The sequence below is a fragment of the Tricharina praecox genome (assembly GCF_024521635.1).
Source record: "Tricharina praecox strain CBS 144465 chromosome Unknown BZA05scaffold_4, whole genome shotgun sequence".
Lineage (NCBI taxonomy): Eukaryota > Fungi > Ascomycota > Pezizomycetes > Pezizales > Pyronemataceae > Tricharina > Tricharina praecox.
Genome location: NW_026250406.1, coordinates 326,963 through 347,546, shown reverse-complemented (window position 1 = coordinate 347,546; position 20,584 = coordinate 326,963). Strand labels below are relative to the sequence as shown.

The 20,584-nt window shown below is 53.5% G+C and overlaps 2 protein-coding genes across 2 annotated transcripts; one reads left to right on the top strand and one right to left on the bottom strand.

Annotated features, from left to right (window-relative positions):
• Positions 1 to 11,839: 11,839 nt before the first annotated feature.
• Positions 11,840 to 12,788, bottom strand: BZA05DRAFT_388096 (uncharacterized protein). The gene is made up of 2 exons (XM_051482644.1): positions 12,222 to 12,788; positions 11,840 to 12,143 (listed from the first exon to the last, which is right to left on the bottom strand). Exons 1-2 carry the CDS (start codon positions 12,665 to 12,667, stop codon positions 12,035 to 12,037), a joined length of 555 nt encoding a protein of 184 aa, XP_051342451.1. The 5' UTR covers positions 12,668 to 12,788; the 3' UTR covers positions 11,840 to 12,034.
• A 6,265-nt stretch (positions 12,789 to 19,053) lies between these two features.
• On the top strand, positions 19,054 to 20,278 carry BZA05DRAFT_198021 (uncharacterized protein). The gene is made up of 2 exons (XM_051479462.1): positions 19,054 to 19,523; positions 19,589 to 20,278. The coding sequence occupies exons 1-2, from the start codon at positions 19,324 to 19,326 to the stop codon at positions 20,010 to 20,012; spliced, it is 624 nt and encodes a 207-aa protein (XP_051342450.1). The 5' UTR covers positions 19,054 to 19,323; the 3' UTR covers positions 20,013 to 20,278.
• Positions 20,279 to 20,584: the final 306 nt, after the last annotated feature.

Below are 20,584 nucleotides of genomic sequence, written 5' to 3'. Positions count from 1 at the left end.
AGGCAGGTGGTAAACACCACGCGCCCAAGATAGATCGGAGTTTCCGAGCAATTATCTCCCTCATGCGCCGGCAGAGTTCTTCGCTCGAAGTTGTCTGCCCCCATCGGTCGATGTTCGATTCTCTCGTCATAACAGTTTTTTCCTGGATCGGAGTTCCTACTGCGGGGCCCTATGATCGGAGATCTCAAAGTCCTCTGGACTGTTATCCCGATCTCCCGCATCTCCGATCACTGTCTAGACTCTGGAATCCGTTTGCTCCCTCCTTCCTATCTTGTCCTTGATCGCTTCTAACTATCCTTTCGGCTCGCAACTCTATTCTAATCACCCGAACTATCTAATCACGTCTCTTGCGACCGTCGTGACCTCCGATACCTATCGGGGTGTCACACGGTGTGACTTTGAGCTGGATATCTGTGTCGACACCAAGGAAGAACAACAAGCTCAGAGTGCAGCGGAACAGTTGCATCAAATCCACGGCGTCGCCCGCAGCCAAATGCAGTATGCCCAGGCACGGCAACAGGACGACTCCGACCAGCACCGGACCCCTGCGCCAGCCTTCCAACCAGGCGACATGGTATGAGTGGATGGTCGGGACTGGCGCACCGAAAGACCCAGTTGCAAGCTGCAAAACAAACACCATGGTCCCTACTGCGTGATTCGGACAATCGAAACCCACGCCTACGAATTGGACATCCCAGACACCGTTCAGAGACACGGAACATTTCCTGTATCCGTCTTTCACGCCTCCGCTGACGATCCTTTCCCTGGACAAATTCCACCGCCACCACTTCCGGTAATCGTGGACGACCAAGAAGAATGGGAGGTTGAAGAGGTTCTCGACAGCCGGAACCTCAGGGGCAAACTCCAGTACCTGGTGAAATGGAGAGGCTACGCGGCACCAACGTGGGAAACAGAGGAGAACGTCACTGAGGTACAAGCTGTGGACAACTTCCATCGACGATACCATATGCACCCTGGACCAGTCGAACTTGCTCTAGTGGGAACTCAAGCCTTGGGAGGGACTACTGTGACGGCACGCGACGGAATGACGAAGGGAGGGTCAGCGCAAGGATTGGGAGAGTTGGGAGACAGTGCACCGGCAGTGCAAGGGTGAGCCGTAGAGGATTGGGGGCTGTTTGCAGGGAGCAGGGATAGCGCAGTAATGAGTCGCAGGGGATTGAGGCTGTGTGCAGGAAGCAGGGGTAGTGCGGCTGCGCAGGGTATGAGTCATGGAAGGAGGGTACTAGCAAGATGGATTTCTCAGGGTCTGGCACGCGCCCACGGTCATTCTCAAGTTGCGGGAAGAAGTGGAGGGTTTTCTATATAAACGGGCTGTTGCTGTCACGGCTCGCGACGGGACGTTTGAGGAAGAGTCGGAACAGGGGTGGGAAGGCAGCGCGGGGGCAGTGCAAGGGGCTGCGCGGGCGGCAATGCAGGAATGAGCCGGAGGAATTGGGGCTGTGTGCAGTAAGCAGGGGTAGTGCGGCTGCGCAGGGTATGAGTCACGGAAGCGGGGTACTGGCAAGGTGGATTTCTCAGGGTCTGGCACACGCCCACGGTTATTGTCAGGTTGCGAGAAGAAGTGGAGGGTTTCCTATATAAACGGGCCGTTGCCCCTCTGTACTTAGTTCTTCACGCAACAACTTGTTAATTCAATCACTGTTACCTCTGTCCTTGCCTCGGCTGCCGTCTGCGCCGTAGTCCTTGTCCCTGCCTCTGTTCTCAGTTGCCGTCCGCACTGAGCCCTGCCTCACCTTGTCCTCTGAACCTGTCTTGTCTGTGCCGAACCTAGAACCCGATTCCGAGCCCGACTTCGCTACCTGGAGCCTTGCCCGACCGTGCCGTTACACTTTGTTGCGTCGCCCATCTCTCCACCTAGCGAAGAACCATGGCCACCAATACCCCAGCACCAGACCCTCCCCAGCAGGAGGAAGTACTGGTGGCACCTCCCTACTGTCGAGAAATTCCCGCCACTGTCTACGAACAACTCGAGATCATCGTTAACCACGACTCACCCGCCGACAATGCAACACTGTCGGGGTTGTATAACCAGTTCCAAATCATAGCCCGTGCAATCACCCAATCCCCCACAGCAGCACCCACCTGGCGAATAGACGACCTCGAAGAACAACTTGCCAACTCCCGTCGTATCGCCAACCGTCTCGCCACACTAGAAACCCAACCCCAGGGCCGCGCCGAGCGCGTCCCGGAGCCAGCCATGTTCGATGGCACTCGAGAGAAGCTCGAAGGGTTCGTTGCCCAGCTTCGACTCAAACTATACAGCGACCCTACCCGTTTCCCGTCCCCAGCACTCAGAATGGCCTACACCTTCAACCGTCTCGAAGGCCGTGCCCAAGCCCAGATACTGCCGTACATCCAGAACAACGTGATCAGCTTGACCGACGCCGATGCCATGGTCACCATCCTCGAAAACGCCTTCGGCGATCCTGACCCAGCAGCCACCGCACGCGCCGAACTTCACCGCCTCAAGCAAGGAAACAAGGACTTTACGTCTTACTTTGCGGAGTTTCAAAGACTCGTGTCCAAGCTGAACTGGGACGAGCATGCCAAACTCGACGCACTCCGCGAAGGAGTCTCCATCGAGCTCCACCGACAACTGGTGGGCCGCACTCAGGGACTCACCTACAACCAGTTCGTGGCTCTCTGCCAGAGCCTCGATTCCGAGCTACGTGCCCTCCAACTCCGTGAAGGCCGCCGCAACCCCCCGCGACAAAACCCCACCCCGCAACCCCCAGCCCCGCCGAGGAATCAAACGCATAACAGTACACCACCGGCAACCACTGCAACCGGAACAGCCCCAGGGGCTATGGACCTCAGCGCGAACAGTCGCAAGATCTCTGATCAAGAACGAGCTGCGCGTCTCCGCGAGGGTCGCTGCCTATACTGTGGAGGCAGTGGCCACATGGCCCGACACTGCCCGAACAAGAATCGGAACCCTTTCCGTGCCGCAGCTGCACAGCTGACGCACGAGCAACCTGGAACCCTGACCCCCGACCACCCATACCACAATTGCAACCAGAATTGTGGCGACAACCAAGGACAGTCGGGAAAAGCCTAGACCAACAACTGCTTGATGGCACCGTTGTTGGTCGTACCCAGGATAAGTCTTTTTCTCCCTTTTCTACTCATTATCGTTTGTCCAATTTGTCAGTGTCTGGGATGGTAGTGGAGGAATCATCAATGGAAGGAAAACATCTCGTTGTACTATGTAACCTTTCGTTTGGTGACAAAACCATTGCCACGCATGCGCTGATCGATTGTGGAGCAACCGGAATCGCCTTTGTAGACAAAGACTTCGCCCGCCATCACAACCTACCCCTTGTACCCCTTGAATCCCCGCGCGCCCTTGAGGTCATCGACGGCCGCCCCATCGAGTCCGGCGACATCACACACGTTGCCACCACCACCCTGTCAATTCAAGAGCACCATGAAGAACTCCCGATGTTCGTCACCAAACTGGGGCACTACCCAATCGTACTCGGAATTCCCTGGATGGACCTACACGACGTGGCCATCCGATTCAGCTCACGCACCCTCACCTTTGGTTCCCAATATTGCACTGCACACTGCAATACGGTACCCACAGTAGCCCACGGTATCACCACAGACCCACCGGAACTACCTTACGCTCTCGCACCAAACGTAGCTCTGGAGGAGCCAGCGGTAAGCGCGGGGGCCGGCGACATCGTGGCCCGATACGTTACGTCTCCCCAGATCAATGAACACCAGCAGGATGCTAACCAGAGAAAACCCACGGTCAGAATCTCAGCCCTCCGGATGAAGTCTTTCCAGCAGATGGCAAGAAAGGAGAACCTTACCATCTTCACCACGACCCTGAGGGAGATCAATGAAGTTCTATCTGAAGAAAAACAGAGCTCAACCGCCCACATTCCCCCCGAATATCACGAATTTCTCCACCTGTTCTCCGAAAGGTTGGCGCAGAACCTACCACCCCATCGGCAATACGACCACAAGATCCCACTAAAGGAAGGATTTGTGCCCCCTTACGGACCCCTCTATTCGCTCTCGAAAACCGAGCTGGTCGCACTCAAGGAATGGCTTGACGACAATCTGAGCAAGGGATTTATCCGTGCGTCCTCATCACCAGCGGCATCACCGATCCTGTTTGTCAAAAAATCGGACGGCTCCTTGCGACTGTGTGTGGACTATCGAGGCCTGAACGAAGGAACCATCAAGAACCGCTACCCACTTCCCCTGCTCCAGGAAACCTTGATGCGACTGTCCGGTGCAAAGTATTTTACAACACTGGATATCCGCGGTGCTTACAACCTGGTACGAATGGCAGAAGGGGAGGAATGGAAAACGGCCTTCCGGACCCGCTACGGACTTTTCGAATCATTGGTAATGCCTTTCGGGCTAACCAATGCGCCAGCCGACTTCCAAGCCCTGATCAACGACGTTTTACGACCGTTCCTGGACGACTTCTGTACCGCCTTCCTAGATGACGTCTTTATCTACAGCGCGTCACTGGAAGAACACCAAAAACAGGTCACCAAAGTGCTACGCGCCCTTTCATCGGCCGGACTGCACTTAAAACCGGAGAAATGCCACTTCCACCAGACGGAGGTCAAATACCTGGGCCTGATCATAACCACGGAGGGTATTAAAATGGATCCTGCCAAAGTCTCTTGCGTACTCGAATGGGAAAAACCGACGACGGTAACGGATGTGCAATGTTTCTTGGGCTTTGCAAACTTCTACCGACGCTTTATCCAGGACTACTCTAAGGTGGTATCTCCCCTGACGGCAATGACAAAAAAGGAAAATGGGAAGTACGTCCCCTTCGAATGGGGTATTGACCAACAGCAAGCCTTCGACACTCTCAAGACTGCCTTCACTAGCGCCCCGATCCTCCGGCATTTCGACTACGACCGAGAAATAGTGGTGGAAACTGATGCCTCGGATTACGTATCGGCCGGTATCCTCTCCCAGTACGACGACGATGGAATCTTGCATCCAGTTGCCTTCTATTCAAAGAAACACTCCCCGGCGGAATGCAATTACGAAATCTACGACAAAGAATTGTTGGCGATTGTTCGGGCCTTTGAAGAATGGAGACCACACCTTGAAGGAGCCGCGCACCCAATCCAAGTCCTGAGCGACCACAAGAACCTGGAATACTTCATGTCAACCAAGTTGCTCAACCGCCGGCAAGCACGATGGTCGGAATTCCTGTCCCGTTTCGACTTCAAAATCGTCTATCGACCTGGTAAAGCAGGAGGGAAACCGGATGCATTGACAAGGAGGTCCGGAGACCTCCCTAAGGAGGGGGATGAAAGACTGCTGGCGAACCAACAAGCAGTCCTCAAGCCCCAAAACCTGCCGGAAGAATTGAGATTGTCAGCAACCAACCCGTTGGAAGTACCCCGTCCCGCACTCTCTACCCTGATAAACGAAGCATATCAGGCAGATCCAGTGCCGAACAAGATCCTCCAACTGCTCAGAAACGGAACACGCCACTCAAAGGACATCTCGCTCGCCGACTGCAGCGAAGTCAACGGACAATTACATTACCGCGATTGCCTCTACGTTCCTGAACACGACCCACTCAGACTTCGCCTGATCCAGGACCACCACGACCCGCCGGCTATGGGCCATCCCGGAAGAGCAAAAACCTTGGAACTCCTGGCCCGGAACTACTACTGGCCCCAGATGCGGACGGACGTTGACCGATTCGTGAGGAACTGCCACACTTGCAGACGAACCAAAGCAACAAGACACGCCCCCTACGGTGTGCTCCGCCCACTCCCAGTACCCGAGAAACCCTGGCAACATATATCCGTCGACTTCGTAACCGGACTCCCTCCCTCAAAAGGATTCGATGCCATTTGCGTATTTGTGGACCGCCTCACCAAGCAACGACACCTGCTCCCCTGCAACACGACCATCACCTCCGAGGGACTCGCCGAACTATTCTGCGATCGGATCTTCAGATACCACGGACTACCCGACACCATCGTATCGGACCGGGGCCCCCAGTTTGCCTCACGATTTTGGAAACATCTATGCTCTTGCCTCAAGATCGACGCACGGCTCTCCACGGCGTTCCACCCGCAGACAGACGGTCAAACAGAGAGGATGAATGCGGTAATGGAACAACACCTCCGGGCATACGTGAGCTACCTGCAGGACGACTGGGTCGACTACCTATTCTTAGCAGAGTTCGCTGGCAACAACCAGACATCCGACACCACTACCCTGTCCCCGTTTTTTGCTAACCTAGGCTACCACCCCCGTTGCGACTTCGAGCTTGACATCCGAACCGACACGAACGAAGAGCGACAGGCGCAGACAGCGGTAGAGCGACTCCAACAGATCCACGACGTTGCCCGAAGTGAGATGCGCTACGCCCAAGCACGGCAGCAGGACAACACGGACCGGCACCGAACCCCCGCACCGGCCTTCCAGCCTGGAGACATGGTATGGGTGGACGGCCGAAACTGGCGGACGGAGCGGCCAAGCCGAAAACTGGAAAACAAACACCACGGACCCTATCGGATTACCCGAGCCATCGGAACCCACGCATACGAACTGGACATCCCGAACACCATCCAAAAGCACCGCACCTTCCCAGTGTCCCTCCTCCATGCATCGGCCGACGACCCCCTCCCCGGCCAGATCCTGCCGCCACCGTTACCGGTAATTGTGAACGACCAAGAAGAATGGGAGGTGGAGGAAGTGCTGGACAGCAGAACGCTGAGGGGAAGACTCCAGTACCTAGTCAAGTGGAGGGGTTTCACGGCACCGACGTGGGAACCTGAGGAGAACCTTGTGGACGTACAGGCAGTGGACGACTTCCACCAACGGTACCCAACGAAGCCTGGACCAGTTCAACTTGCTCTCGTGGGAACTCGAGCCTTAGGAGGGGCTACTGTCACGGCTCGCGACGGGACGTTTGAGGAAGAGTCGGAACAGGGGTGGGAAGGCAGCGCGGGGGCAGTGCAAGGGGCTGCGCGGGCGGCAATGCAGGAATGAGCCGGAGGAATTGGGGCTGTGTGCAGTAAGCAGGGGTAGTGCGGCTGCGCAGGGTATGAGTCACGGAAGCGGGGGTACTGGCAAGGTGGATTTCTCAGGGTCTGGCACACGCCCACGGTTATTGTCAGGTTGCGAGAAGAAGTGGAGGGTTTCCTATATAAACGGGCCGTTGCCCCTCTGTACTTAGTTCTTCACGCAACAACTTGTTAATTCAATCACTGTTACCTCTGTCCTTGCCTCGGCTGCCGTCTGCGCCGTAGTCCTTGTCCCTGCCTCTGTTCTCAGTTGCCGTCCGCACTGAGCCCTGCCTCACCTTGTCCTCTGAACCTGTCTTGTCTCTGCCGAACCTAGAACCCGATTCCGAGCCCGACTTCGCTACCTGGAGCCTTGCCCGACCGTGCCGTTACAGTTGCCCCTCTGTATTTAGTTCTTCACGCAACAACTTGTTAATTCAATCACCGTTACCTCTGTCCTTGCCTCGGCTGCCGTCTGCGCCGTAGTCCTTGTCCCTGCCTCTGTTCTCAGTTGTCGTCTGCACTGAGCCCTGCCTTACCTTGTCCTCTGAACCTGTCTTACCTCTGCCGAACCCAGCACCCGATCCCCCGCCTGGCTTCACTACCTGTCGCCTTGCCCGACCGTATCGTTACAACAACAGAGTTTTCTGATGATGTGCTTAATTGTACGGGTAGACTATATAGTCACTGGACTATCGTCGCAGAAATCCCAACACCAGCACAACCTGAACACCAAACACTACCGGCGATACCCCTCCAGATTATGCAGCTGTGAATTATCGAAATCCCTGACTATTATTCTATACTCGATATCTATCAAAACTGCGACGTCCCAAAACCGTTCCAGTCTCACAACAGGTTCCTTGATCAATGTGTCTTTCTACCGGATTTCATGATGTACCGCCTCAGAAATTCTTAGTTGTATCTGACTTTACTGTACATCGTGCGCATCGCTGATCGCTCTCTAGACTCTGGATGCTGTTAGCTTACTCCCGCCCAACTTGTCTCTCCCCTATGACTATTTATTCCTGTGTTCAGATCCTTTCCAAACGAACAGCTCTTGCTGTGACTACCCGAGAGTCTATAGGGGTGTCTCAATCTATTCCTGTGGTCTGATCCCTTCTGAAACTAACCACTCTTGCTGTGACTACTCGAGACTCTATTGGGGTGTGACAACACCTGCCAACTGAAAATATGAGTGGAAAAATGGTTTTCAAATTTGTGTGGTAGCCGGATGAGATAATGGGTGCGCTAACGGGGTCCAAGGAATAGACAACTCCGCGCCGCAGTAACCACATTAAATAAATGCTAAAATATTACTGCATTTTAATTTGATTCCCCTGATCCCAAAGTCCACTTGCTCCGGCACTAGCTGCCCCCAACGATAGTTTCCGCACGCTCGACCGGCGGGCTGGTACGTACTCTACCCTTGACTATGAAGCGGCCGGCTTTCCGATGCTGACGTTCCAACTACCAGCGGTGCAACACGGGAACATCTCTTTCACCAGTACATAGTCCGAGGGCCCAGCACAAGGCGCTATTGCTACTGAGCGAATGCGCGACTGAAGACAACCGGCTACTAGCGTGCAACCGTACGATGACCGGTAGGCTCTCTGCCGACTTCCCGCGCAGCCCATCCTGAATCCCCGACACAACGCCGACGGTGGTTGAATGATGCCGAGAGGGCGAAGAAACCGCCATCGTGCCGAAGCGGACGAGGAAAAAAGGTCCTCCGACACGCTAGGCGCCTTCATGGTGGGGTACGAGGTGGACGGGGATATTAGTGAGTTCGTAGATAGGTTGGACATGGAGGCCGCGAACAGTGATACGGGTGTATATAGAAGCTGTCATCATGCTGTACTTTCCTTGGTGCGCTCCATCAGGTGTCGGTACCCAGGCGGATGGCAGGGTACCAGGTTGCTACATGTCTACAAGATTGGTAAGGGTTTGTATGTCGCCATAGTCTATGTAGATAGAGTAAGCTCCATGCAATTGGTGAAGCAATAAAAGGACGGTTTCGCACGCCAGAAGCCATCGCTATGTACCGCGGCCATCCTTCGAGGATATTGCCGGTGACAGGCGCAGACTCAAGTTCCTCATACCTGCAACGACGTCAGCATGAATGCAAGGTGCTTGTAATCACAGCTTGTGGAAACTCCCTCTTCCATCTGGGTATTCTGAGTGCAAGATGTCGATCGGAAGCGCGAAGGGGTGCCCCGAGCCCACCACATTTTAGGGATTTAGGGCTGAGTATCAACTAGTCCGGCTTGACTTAACAGTACTACCGTAGCACTTCGAATTCGGCCACTTCCAGCTGATCGGTCTGTTTGTAAAGTTGACCTGGTCGAACTGTCGGCCGGATTTCCGTATAGATATCAACAACTACAGAATATACTTTAGACCCCAGCGCGCACACTGATTCGTTGCGAATACTGAGATACCGCTCTCCCAGATACACACATATCTAGGCACACAGATTCATGAATGGAAACTTTTCTTACGGGTGAATGGCCGACAGCACACCACCTCCCAACTCCGAAGTCGACCGTATATCAGATGTCACTTCTTTTTGTAGGGGAACTAGGCACTCACTTATTTGGAGTAGTTGGCTCCCAATCGAAGCTGTCAATCGGGCTGGGTTAAACTCGTCTGACACATAGCAGCGGTGGTCATGTAGATGAAGTGTCGTCGGCGAAGCTACAGTTTGTGGCCAGGTAATCAGCCCAACCAAATTTCCTACACTTTGCCTCCCGCTACGTCAAAGTTCATTGTGTGAAGTTGCCTATTGGGAAAGCTATGAGCGCAGGTAGCGACGCCGGTTGGCGGTGGCTTCTCCGGGTTGACGCCAATAATATCATTCCTTCTCGCACTTCTTCACTCTTGCATTCATTGGAATACCCGAACATAGCCTGTAGGTACACAGTCGTGTGGCTTGAGTCCATCAACTCCGCCGCTGCCTCGTCCAGTGTTCTACATGGGCCGGTCCGGACTGGACCGGACTGGACCGGACTACCATGTAGAACTCTAGCCTCGTTCCCCTCCCCCCCCCCCCGCTGCCCGCTGAGATAGTAACTGCAGGAGCATTGGGACAGGAGCTACCGGAGAGAGTACACTCAAATCACGGGCGTCTCATTAAGAAAAAAAGGCGCAGCCGAAGTAGAGCTGAGGACTCGATCGTGAGTTGGGGTCAACAAGACTATCCATCTCCTTGAACGGGCTGAATTCAAGCTGCCCATTAATACTCTTTCCATCACACACGCAGGATCGGACAGCATAGTGTCTCGGTATAGAGTTCGGCCCCATGATCTTTGTCCGCTCAAGCATCCACTTTCTAGGCCCACTGTATGCACAATACATAGGACGTTTACATGGTTTAGGAAGGTGTTTACGTCTAGCGACTGGGTTGACGATCTCCCGGCGACCCCCAAATTCCAGGCGATGATGGGATAGGTAGGAGTCGGTCATGTGAAGCCCTGTAGGTGGTGGCTCTGGCAGCGTTCGCAGAGGAGACCAAGCGAAAGGATGATATTCAGGGGCCATGTGTGGACGATGTCAAAACAAAAGCTTCCTGTATGTGTCCCATCGATTGGACATTTTTCCGCACCCTTGACGCCACTTCGTGCTGTTAATAGCAGCCCCTAACTACATGTTGATACGTACGGCTGAATCCCGACGGCAGCAAACAAGGTAACTCCTCTTGTATGCTAGGCTACGGCGGCCACGTTATGTACATACCACTCTAGACTCTACTAGGTAGTAGAGTACGGTACATGATCGCTGCTGAGGACAATCTATTGATGCTTAATTCTCGCTTCTCGGCTACCCCCAGTGTGACAACTGCTGGGTAGTATACCTAGTGTGTAGACCTTATATCCGAATTCACGCTTCACTTGGGCTCGCTTTGGCGATAGCGAATGCGCTAAATGACTGTCCTTGCAGTCATGCGCTGGTAATTCTCGTCGGGGTTCTCGTAAGCTGAAGCCCTTCCGTCCTATATTCCTCCCAACGTTTATGTTCGGGCGGAAGTGATGTGGGCGGCGCTAGGAATCGGGGTGGAATTCCGATGGCAGTATCGGCGTCAGGTAGCGGTTTCCTGCCACCAAATTGCAGCCAGCAGACATTTTGTTGACGTCGAGAATCGATATCTGAGACATTCTTGTGTCTGTTGGTTTGCCCCTCCCCCCTCCCCCCTGTGAGCCACCATGGCACCCAGTCGACCAACCTCACGCCGAAAGCTACAAGCAAGCTTCCGTGATGACTCTCTCGCGAAAGATCTACCAATGGAGACCAATAACTTATGCTTCCTGCTGCTGTCTCTGCAGCAAGGCACAGGTTCTCGCTTCCGGAGGAGCCGACACCAAAAAAGTAGTTTGTGATGGTTCTAGATTCTCGGGTGTCCATTATACGAAATGATGCCTCTCATGCGCAGGGCGAATTCTTGCGGTTGGGGCTCCGATAGCCGGAGGGGAACGGTCAACCCCCAGCTTGAGCCGCTTATTCTTCCCTCAAGAAAAAGGAGATTATTCTTTGAGCCAAGCTACGTGTTAGAGGGGATTTTAATGTTCCTTCGGGTTGTGCAGCAATATAACGGGGTTGGGAACGGATGGTGGAATATGAGGAGATCAAACGCTTGTCTCGATTTGCTAAGGTAGTTTACATGCGTTGCCTGGCAGAGTAGGTGTCATGTCCCTCCGGATTAAGGAATCTCTAGCTGCCCTTCTGAATTGCGGGGTTTACGATCAAAGCTGAGAGCTGCGAAGGCTGAAGGCTGCAGGCTCAGTGGTTGGGGAATGCTACTAGATCCGTCACGGAGGTCCGACTTCCCACCTATCTATAGCACATACTGGCTTTCGTAGTCACGGCTGCTTTGTATAAGAGCAGCTCGATTCCAACCACTATTCGCATCCCCATTCCCATCCTCTTTTCTCATCCTTATTCAACCTCCACTTCCGGATCCACTCCCACGCTATCACGCCCTTACGAACAGAACTTCTTAACAAACTTCAATCTAAACCGCAATCATGAGAATTTCTTTCTACACCCTCGTCGCCTTTGCGCTCTCCGGTGTCACTGTCTTTGCGGCTCCCATTGCGGCTGCCGATGGCAAGCTCGGTACGCGCGCCCCCTCCATCCTCCACCGTGCTTCCTCCCTTGCGGTGATGGTGACTGACAGGTTTCGACTATATCCAGCTATGTACGAACGCAGCGCCGTCGCTTTTAACGATGCCACCCCCATTCAGGCGCGCTCGTTGGAGAGACGCAAGAAGGGTGACAACGCCGATAAGAAGAGGATTCAGGAGGAGGAAAGGAAGGCGAAGGAGGAAGCTAAGCTGAAGGAGGAGGAGGAGAAGGCAAAGGCAAAGGCGGCTAAATTGGCCGACGTGGTCCCTGTGGTTGACGAGCCTGCGCATGTGGAGGAGCCTGCGGAGGTTGAGCCTGTGCATGTGGAGGAGCCTGCCCATCCGGAGGAGGCTCCGGAGGTGGAGGAGCCTGCCCATCCGGTGGACGAGCCTGCCCATCCGGTGGAGCCGCCTGTGGGGGAGATTCTGGTGCTGTAGGTGCCTGGGGAGTAGGGGGGTGAGGAGAAGGGCTACAGCAAGGGAAAACACGCATAGTTTGTCTCTTGGAGAACGCATGACAGCACGAAGATACGATGATGGATTTTATGTTTTCTTTCTCAGCTCGTCCTAATGTATAATGCTCTCGAGTACTTAATGTTGATCGAAATACTCAACGGTCAATTCTACATCACTCTAGTATGCCGTTTTTTGTGATTTCCCTCGCAATGAATGCAATGGTTTGGTACAGGTTGGTGGGGCTGTGCCACATACGAGGCTTTGGTCCGATGGCGGCTGTAGGGACCCAAGGAGTCCCTTCATTACAAGATTCTCCTTTCATGTGTCTATTTTGCCTTCTAGGTTCTTTAGTTCGCCCACCTCATCTCTCGACGGCCTTCTTTGCGGCTCTTTCCGCGCATAACGGTAGGAGGATGTTAACACAACAGCAGGCCGTCATTCCTGGTCAGACACACATTCTTCCAGTTCTGCTAGGTTTTATTGATAATAGTAAGTGGGTGGATGATTCGGACCTTGAATGATGTATAGATTTTGATGGAAAATTAAGAGCTTCCGCACTCGTATCACGTAACTCTATACTCCTACGGCTGCAAAAGCGGGACTGGCTTTCGACCAGACCAGAAAACGATTTGGCTGTTCCCTCGCAAATATCAGTCACCGCATGAATAGAGGGTGAAGTACGGAAGCAATGCGGTTGATGGCAAAAACACTACATAGTCACCCACATAGATTCGATTTCGCCTACGCTCAAGGCTCATATTCACACCACCTGGACGAGCCGCAAATAGTAGTGTTTTTTTGGCACGAAATCCAGTTTGATCCTGCCTTCCACCTATCATTACTCCCACTTCGTTTCCTTCGGTTGCGCCGCCGCCGCTATCGTTGGAAAGACCTACGCGCTTCACATTGCCGGTCGGTGCCCATCGTAAACCCCATTATTCCCACTCACCGTCACCGGCGCGATCCAATTTTCGCATCTCCAGGCTATCCATTGTCAGTCAGTATTTATTCGGCCGGTCGTCGGTGATGTAAGAATTTGGGATTGCCGGACAGTCTCGCTCCTCGGCGAAGAGCCTTCCAGTTCAATTGCACGTCTTGGACTCTTGGGTCTGCCAGTTCTCCGCTTTACTTGTGGCAATACTGTCTTTTACCCGACTCTACACGCTCTCCAATGCTTGAAGAGGTGCTCCCGGGACTGAGTCGGCCCGTAAGCATTGTTTTGTTTGCTATTTCTGTTTCATAATTCTCGTATCCCATCTATGAAGACTATGGTGGCATAAATGTTCCTCTATATCCTGTCCACAGTCTGTAGAGGCCCGTAGTCTGTGTCCCTGCCCACCACCTTGCTTTTAACTCATGATTCGTATATTTGCTTGTTCCGATACTAGCAGGAACCCGTTCCCTAGCGTTTGAAGAGTTTTCATGGCTACATATCGGGAGCCTTCAGCATATTTGCTGCATCATTCAGACGATGCACAAGCAGAGCTAGCAGGAAAGGGCGGAGTTGTGGTTGCCATAGTCTAGTAAGGCCGTATGCGACAATGAGTTTAGTTTTCCCCTTCTCTCTCTTTTGTCGAATCTTCCACACTTGCTGCAGGCCTCCGTCGAGTGCCAGCCTGTGATGCAGCCTCAGCCAAAACCTTATTTTCAGCTCTTGTGATGTGAGCCTCTGTCAACATATGGTGTGGGCTGCTGAATAGTGGAATTGATTAGGGAGTAGCCTCACAGCATGCGGATCAACAGGCACCGGAGGTGGTGTACCCACCGGCAAGCAGTAGCCCGCACGACTCTGTTCTTGGGTCTGTCTTTGGTCCTCATGTAGTATCCGGCCTTTAATACAATGTAGGAGCAGGCGGCCTCTTCCAGATAGGTGCCCAGCTACAGGCGGACGAGTGAATACTTGTCTCATTCCACCTTAATTCACTATTAATTGAATATAGCCGATCTAGACTATGCTAATATACGCAGTCTTCCCAGTCGTGCCTACAGTCCCGATAACAGTCTCAATCCGGCGGCAACCTCGCCTCCCTCAGTCGTCCGCCTGACCACATAACAGCTTGCTTTTTTCCAAAACTCAAGACCGCAAGCTTGGCCGAAGGTAGTGATCTGTCATTCCCCCGCCCATCGGCGGCCCTACATCTCTGTAATGAAAGCTGGTACATGCCAAGGATTGAGCTGACGAGACGGCGCAAAACGCACAAGTGCTGGAGTATGATTATACCCGATCCAGAATTACGGTACCTACCTAATCTATCAGTTTGCCGTCTGACTGCATCGACAACCATATAAGTGACAGGTACACTCAAGGTGATGAGTAGATGCTCTACAGGTAGCAGGCCATATTGAAGTCAGTCAATTTGTTCCCATAGGTGCGAGACGACAATTACTAGCTGGTCATACCGGGCGCACTCAAGGACTTACAGAAGTGTTCGACGCAATCTTGACATACCACTGCAGCAATAATAATTGAATCTTAAGAAATGTATTTCTTCAGCGGCCTACCTCGCCCAAGCGCGTAAAGACGCGATTGGCTCCGGAGACGAACATGATGACTCCCGAGGGTACATGGAATGGGAGGAGGCCCCTTTAGTTGAATGCGAGTCTACATGTAAACTGGCTATTAGCACAAAGTGCGGCTCATTTGCACTGGTAATTCAGGCTTCTGCCAGTAAATTGGCCTTTTTTCCTCATAGGGTACACGTTGCCATGTTTATTTGGGCGTAGGCGAGTCAATGGGCGGTTAGTAGTAATTGCGGCCAGTTTACGATGGTCATATTGGGCGAAGCCTAGTCAGTGGGCGGTTAGTAGTAATTGCGGCCAGTTTACAATACTCAAATTAGGCTCTTTCACCTAATTTGGTTATCAATACTCAATGTAACGAATAGACAGAGGCCAGATTTGGCGTTGAGGTGTAAATTGGCCATTGGCAGTAAATGCAAAGTCTTTCCACCACTCTCTTCGGGAATCCGTTGGTAAAAATATAACTTTCCGCTCATTAGGCTTCCGGCGTAAGTGAAAATAGGCTTCGGTTTATAAATGGAGCATTTTCTCCTTATTCGGCCGCCCCGGCCATGTTCCCCGCCATGCGCACCAACATTGATGCCCACTACATACTAACCACATTCGCTTCCTCCCGTCGACAGCTCCTCCATCACTACGTCATCCTCTCACCGGCACCCACAGCTCCTACATCACTTCCTTCTCCATCACTTCCTTCTCCATCACTTCCTCCTCCATCACTTCCTCCACTCGCTTCTCCTCTTGCTAACAACTCCTCTACTCACTCTTTCTCTCACTAACAGCACGTGCTCACGCTTCCTCCGGTCATCGATAGCTCCTCCATCACCGCCGTTCACTCTCTCGCGGTCCTCTGGTCTTACTACAGCAGGTACGTATTCATATCTGTGCTCCTAGACCTATCTCGCTGCGGATACTGTTGCGGCCGTAAGGCCTTTGTTGTCGGAGCGGCGTGTTTTATCGAGTGAGGTTTGTGCACGGCTCACGAGGAAGGTTCTAGTTTGCCTGGGACGACTATAAGTACAACTAGAACTTCAGCTAGAATAATATGAACCACATCTTCTTCTTCCGACTGCCTTCGGATCGGATCCCCTCACGTGCGCCCCAAAACCACCAGATCGTGCATCAACAGATACCCGCTGTCGTCGCCGGTACTAATAGACTGTCTACTGAGCAGGCCAAGAAGTGCGGGGACAAGCGGGGAGAGCGGGGACAAGCGGGGACGAGCAGGGTTTGGTTTGATTGGGCGCGGAGGGGAGGATATATATTAGGCGAGCAGCTGGAATCACAGCAATCTCAAGCAGCAGATTGCACTCGTACAATTATTCAATGTCAGCCATATGAACTCCCAAAAGCCATTTATTATCAACGCCAGTTGAGAAACTGTGCCCTTTATACGTTAGAGCCCTTTTAATCCTTTAAGCCTGGATACAGCCTTTTCACAGCCTTTTCACAGCCAAATGTTGGCTAATTACAGCCAGAAAAAATATTGGAAGCCGATTTAAATGCATGTCCATTCAACAAAACGGGCCCTGTCCCATTACCTACACCTTAGGGGCTTAGTGACCTGATCGTTTCGGCCACGGCAACTCGTTTCCGCTGTCGCAATCGCCCCCGTGGCCTAGTGCGAGCCACTTCCGAGTAGTGTTCTCCATCGTCCGGTCCGGTCCGTCCTGGGCCTCGGACGACGACGGACGGCGTGCCTCCCGTCCGTCCAAGCCTAGGACGTGACGTCCAAGACTGCTTTAACGGGTGGACGAAACGGACGGCGTAGGACGGCCGATTCAGAATACTATTACTATTCACAGCATGTGGAGCGGTGAGGGATGAACTGGCGCGGTGGTGCGTGGGATATTGGTGCTAAGCAATTACCAATCAGCCGACCCATATTCACGTGACTTGGACGGCCGTCCTCCACCGTCGGACGGGGACCGACCCGTCCGGCACCACTCGGGCCTGACGGATAACTTTTGCAACCGTCCGTCTTAGGCTCGGACCGGACGGACCGGACTATGGGGAACACGGTTTCCGAGTAGATCAGCCCCCTAGCCAGGTGAAATGCTTAGCGGCTAGGTCGAGGCATTTGTTCTCCACCCATTCCCAGCTCCCGTCCCCGCGCTGTTCACTAAAATACACGAGCTCAAAAGACACCACCCCATTGCTACCTTCGCCACGATCAAAGCCGCTGGCTTCCGTAAATCGAAGCGTATTTCAAGATGGGTAGATCAAGCATCTCATTGGCGGCGTGGCCCACTCCCGGGCTTCGTACTGAGGCAGTGAAGAGTTTGGACCTGGGTGGTGACGTTTTCGGTCCGCCTTTGCTATGATTACCACTCGCTCACTAGCATCAACATTGATCTGCAACTCCAATACTTCAGCACGTCCGTATTCATTCCTCAATCATCGAACCGACAACTAACGATATCAAGTGACAGCCCGCAGCACTCGCCGCCAATAATGTGCGGTTCCTCCCAATCCGACCCAGCCACAATGAAATCCTAACAACTCAAAGCAACAGCGAGGAAATGGAAGATGTACGCAGAAGCAAAGCAGTGCCATGACCAATCTCTTTGATAGCTTCCTTTGCAACCGAGTTGGCACAGACCAATATTCCGCTGAGTGGAAAGCGGGTCCGGCGTCCCTAAGACTGTGCTGTCTAGTCCAGCTCCTTCCCTCCACCAGCTCTGAAGGGTGAAGCCCAGAACCTTGATCACAACCGCCTCCACCGATGAGAGTTAACCGACGGACCAGTTACTATGAAGATTAATAATCTTTCGGCCTTCTCCGAGAGCTTGCCTTTCGCACTGGAGTCCCATCCAGCCAATCAGCTGGAAGTTGTGCGTGCAGCGCTGCGTATGAGCATGATTCTAAGGCTCCGCCATCCATGAACCTAGGTCATCGTGAGTTTTGCCTGCTTCTGCTTCTGCGCTGGCTCAGTTGATCCTGCCCATCGACACCAACAATTCGAGTGGAAATTAGTTGTGCCAGCGATGTCTGCAGGACGCCGATGGCATGCTCCGCCGGGCGGCTTTTGGCTCAAGGCGGACTTCGAACTCGCACGCGACCGATCCGCGGGTCGGAAGCCGTTTCACTGCAGCATCACCCATCGCTACTGGATAGAGAGGGAGAGGTTCGCTAGTGTTTCGGGGGGTATCCTAGTGTTTATACGTGGGAATAAGCCTTCCGACTGCGATCATTGTGTACCACTTACATACCTACACACGGTCGTTCGCAGTGACGTGTTGGAATAGGCGGACACACGAGGCGAAGAGCGTGATATGTTTGTCTCCGCATGTCTAACTAAGAATTAGTGTCGCGCGGGTTCGGCTAATTACCCACTGCTGCGCATGCGCATCCTTCGTCTCGTCTCGTATTCTGGTGGAGTTCTCTCGTATGTAAGTCGGCGGCGCATGGCGAGTGGACGCTGCGGCTAGTATCCGAGGGGCCGGTGTTCTCAATATGTGCGGGGCGGTGCACACTCTAGGGCAGATACCTACATCCTCGAATAGTCTTCAGCCGGGAGTAGCCCAGGTAGCAGCTCCCTGTAAAACCACGCCAACTTCACCAGATATACGATCGCCTTGCTTGTTAGCAGCTGGCTGTATGTATCACGTACATAGAGCACTCTAAAGTGTGGCTGAATCCCAACTACCCACATATACAGTATACCCCGCACAATGGAAGCGGCGGCCTCCGCCTACCTACTATATATCTGAAAGACGGTCTCTAAATACTATCTGGTAGCGAATGTTAATTTCAGTTGAAGCCAGTCGTGACGCTAGCTCAACATACGTCCCAAAGATCATCGTTGCTGTCCCCAGAGCCCATACTATCCTACGTAACAGAGCAATACGATCACATATCCCTTAAACCATGCATTCCGTAGGTCTTCGTATTGCGAGTATTTATTCAAAACCGCCTACCAGTCACTATTGCAGCTTAACGTCGAGTTGCCACGGGCGATGACTCTTACTGCGGGCGAACAACAGTACGTGACTGGGAATAGACTACAATCCAGGGGGCGCGTACGGGCACTTACTGACTAGGTAGGTATTATCCCCTCCCAGTACGATGCTGATCCTGACCCCGGCGTGGCTGGTGAAACGGACGATCGCAACTGCAGAAATATCGGCCTTCCCTTGAACCTACTTTCTGTGTATGTACTTACCGTAAGCACGCATTCCGCTCTTGCGGCGAGGATGCGCAGCAGGTATGGGAGAGAGTACGAGTACATAAACCAGACCTGGGCGCCATGCTTTTGTGTCTCTACTTCTTCCAGAATCCAGACTACATACAACCCGCCGAGCATTTCCACTCCCGACGTCTACCTTCGCCTACCAACCATGCAATTCACCTTCACTTCCCTTGTCGTTGCCGCCCTCGTCGGGCTGAGCTCCTGGTATGTAACCTGCCTCCCCCGCGGCCGCTCCGCCACCCATTCCATTACACCACTAACCTGACCAGCGCGGACCCGACCACAACACTCAGCCCGGCGCAGCAATCCGCCATGTCGGCAGCCTCGCAGCGTATCCAAACGGGGTACTCGACCGTGGCAGGATACAACGGGTTCGTGACGGCCTACGAGACGTTCGTGAGCAATTTCTGGGCGACACAGACCGTGATACCCGGATTGGAGACGACCGCGACTGCTACGACGTTCCCGTACGAGCAGGTGACCAAGCTGGCTAGGAAGCAGGAGGAGGCCATCTTGGATTTTGTCGCCACCCAGACGTACATCACTGGCACCCCGAGGGAGAGCCTCGTCAAGGACTTTGATACTGCCCTGCAGGTTCCTGGTGCGGCGAACGGGAGGGGGGCGCAAGCTGCGGGTGGCGTGGCGGCTGCGGCGGCGGTGGGCGTCGCGGCGGTGCTCGGTTGGGTGCTGTAGGGGAAGGGAGGCGTGGATCCGCGCGTGCGACGCGGATGGCGGGAGAGATACGATGTAATGAAAATGTTTGTTTGTTTAGGGAGCTGGCGTTGAATGTATGGAAGTGGTTGGTGGTTTGGAGACGATTATTCAACACCTGCTGTTTGGTACATCTGGTGCACCAACTCTGGCATGGTGTCTGCGAAAGAGCCGAGAGTCGCTGATCCACAGCCGAAGCAGCACTACATATCGAATCCATCATCAGTAACGTGAACCATGTTGACGCAGCTATCATCCATGCAAGAGATCATCCAAGTGCCACCGCAATGCTCGGACCACAGCCATCACCATCCCGAGCTGAATTTCGGTGCCCACTTACTCCTTCTTCTTATATTTCCAGGCCGCGATTAAACCGCTAGTTAGTCGCCGAGCGCTAACACATCCACTCATCCTACCTCAGTGACCTCACAGGCCGCTGGTAGCAGAGACCGTGGGCGTCACATTCTAATACCCGTGTCGTGCCGGCTGGCGGATCGAAGTAGCCAGGACCGAACTGTCGGGCTATCGACAACGACCAAGCGCCGGTTGTATAC

Excerpts from the sequence above, each read along its gene's own strand:
- BZA05DRAFT_388096 (XM_051482644.1), bottom strand. The coding sequence starts at position 12,667 with ATGCGTTCTCCAAGAGACAAACTATGCGTGTTTTCCCTTGCTGTAGCC. Across the intron at positions 12,144-12,221 it reads GGCGCTGCGTTCGTACATAG|CGAGCTTGCCATCGGCAGCC; the intron begins CTGGATATAGTC and ends GGGCGCGCGTAC.
- BZA05DRAFT_198021 (XM_051479462.1), top strand. The coding sequence starts at position 19,324 with ATGCGCAGCAGGTATGGGAGAGAGTACGAGTACATAAACCAGACCTGG. Across the intron at positions 19,524-19,588 it reads CTCGTCGGGCTGAGCTCCTG|CGCGGACCCGACCACAACAC; the intron begins GTATGTAACCTG and ends TAACCTGACCAG.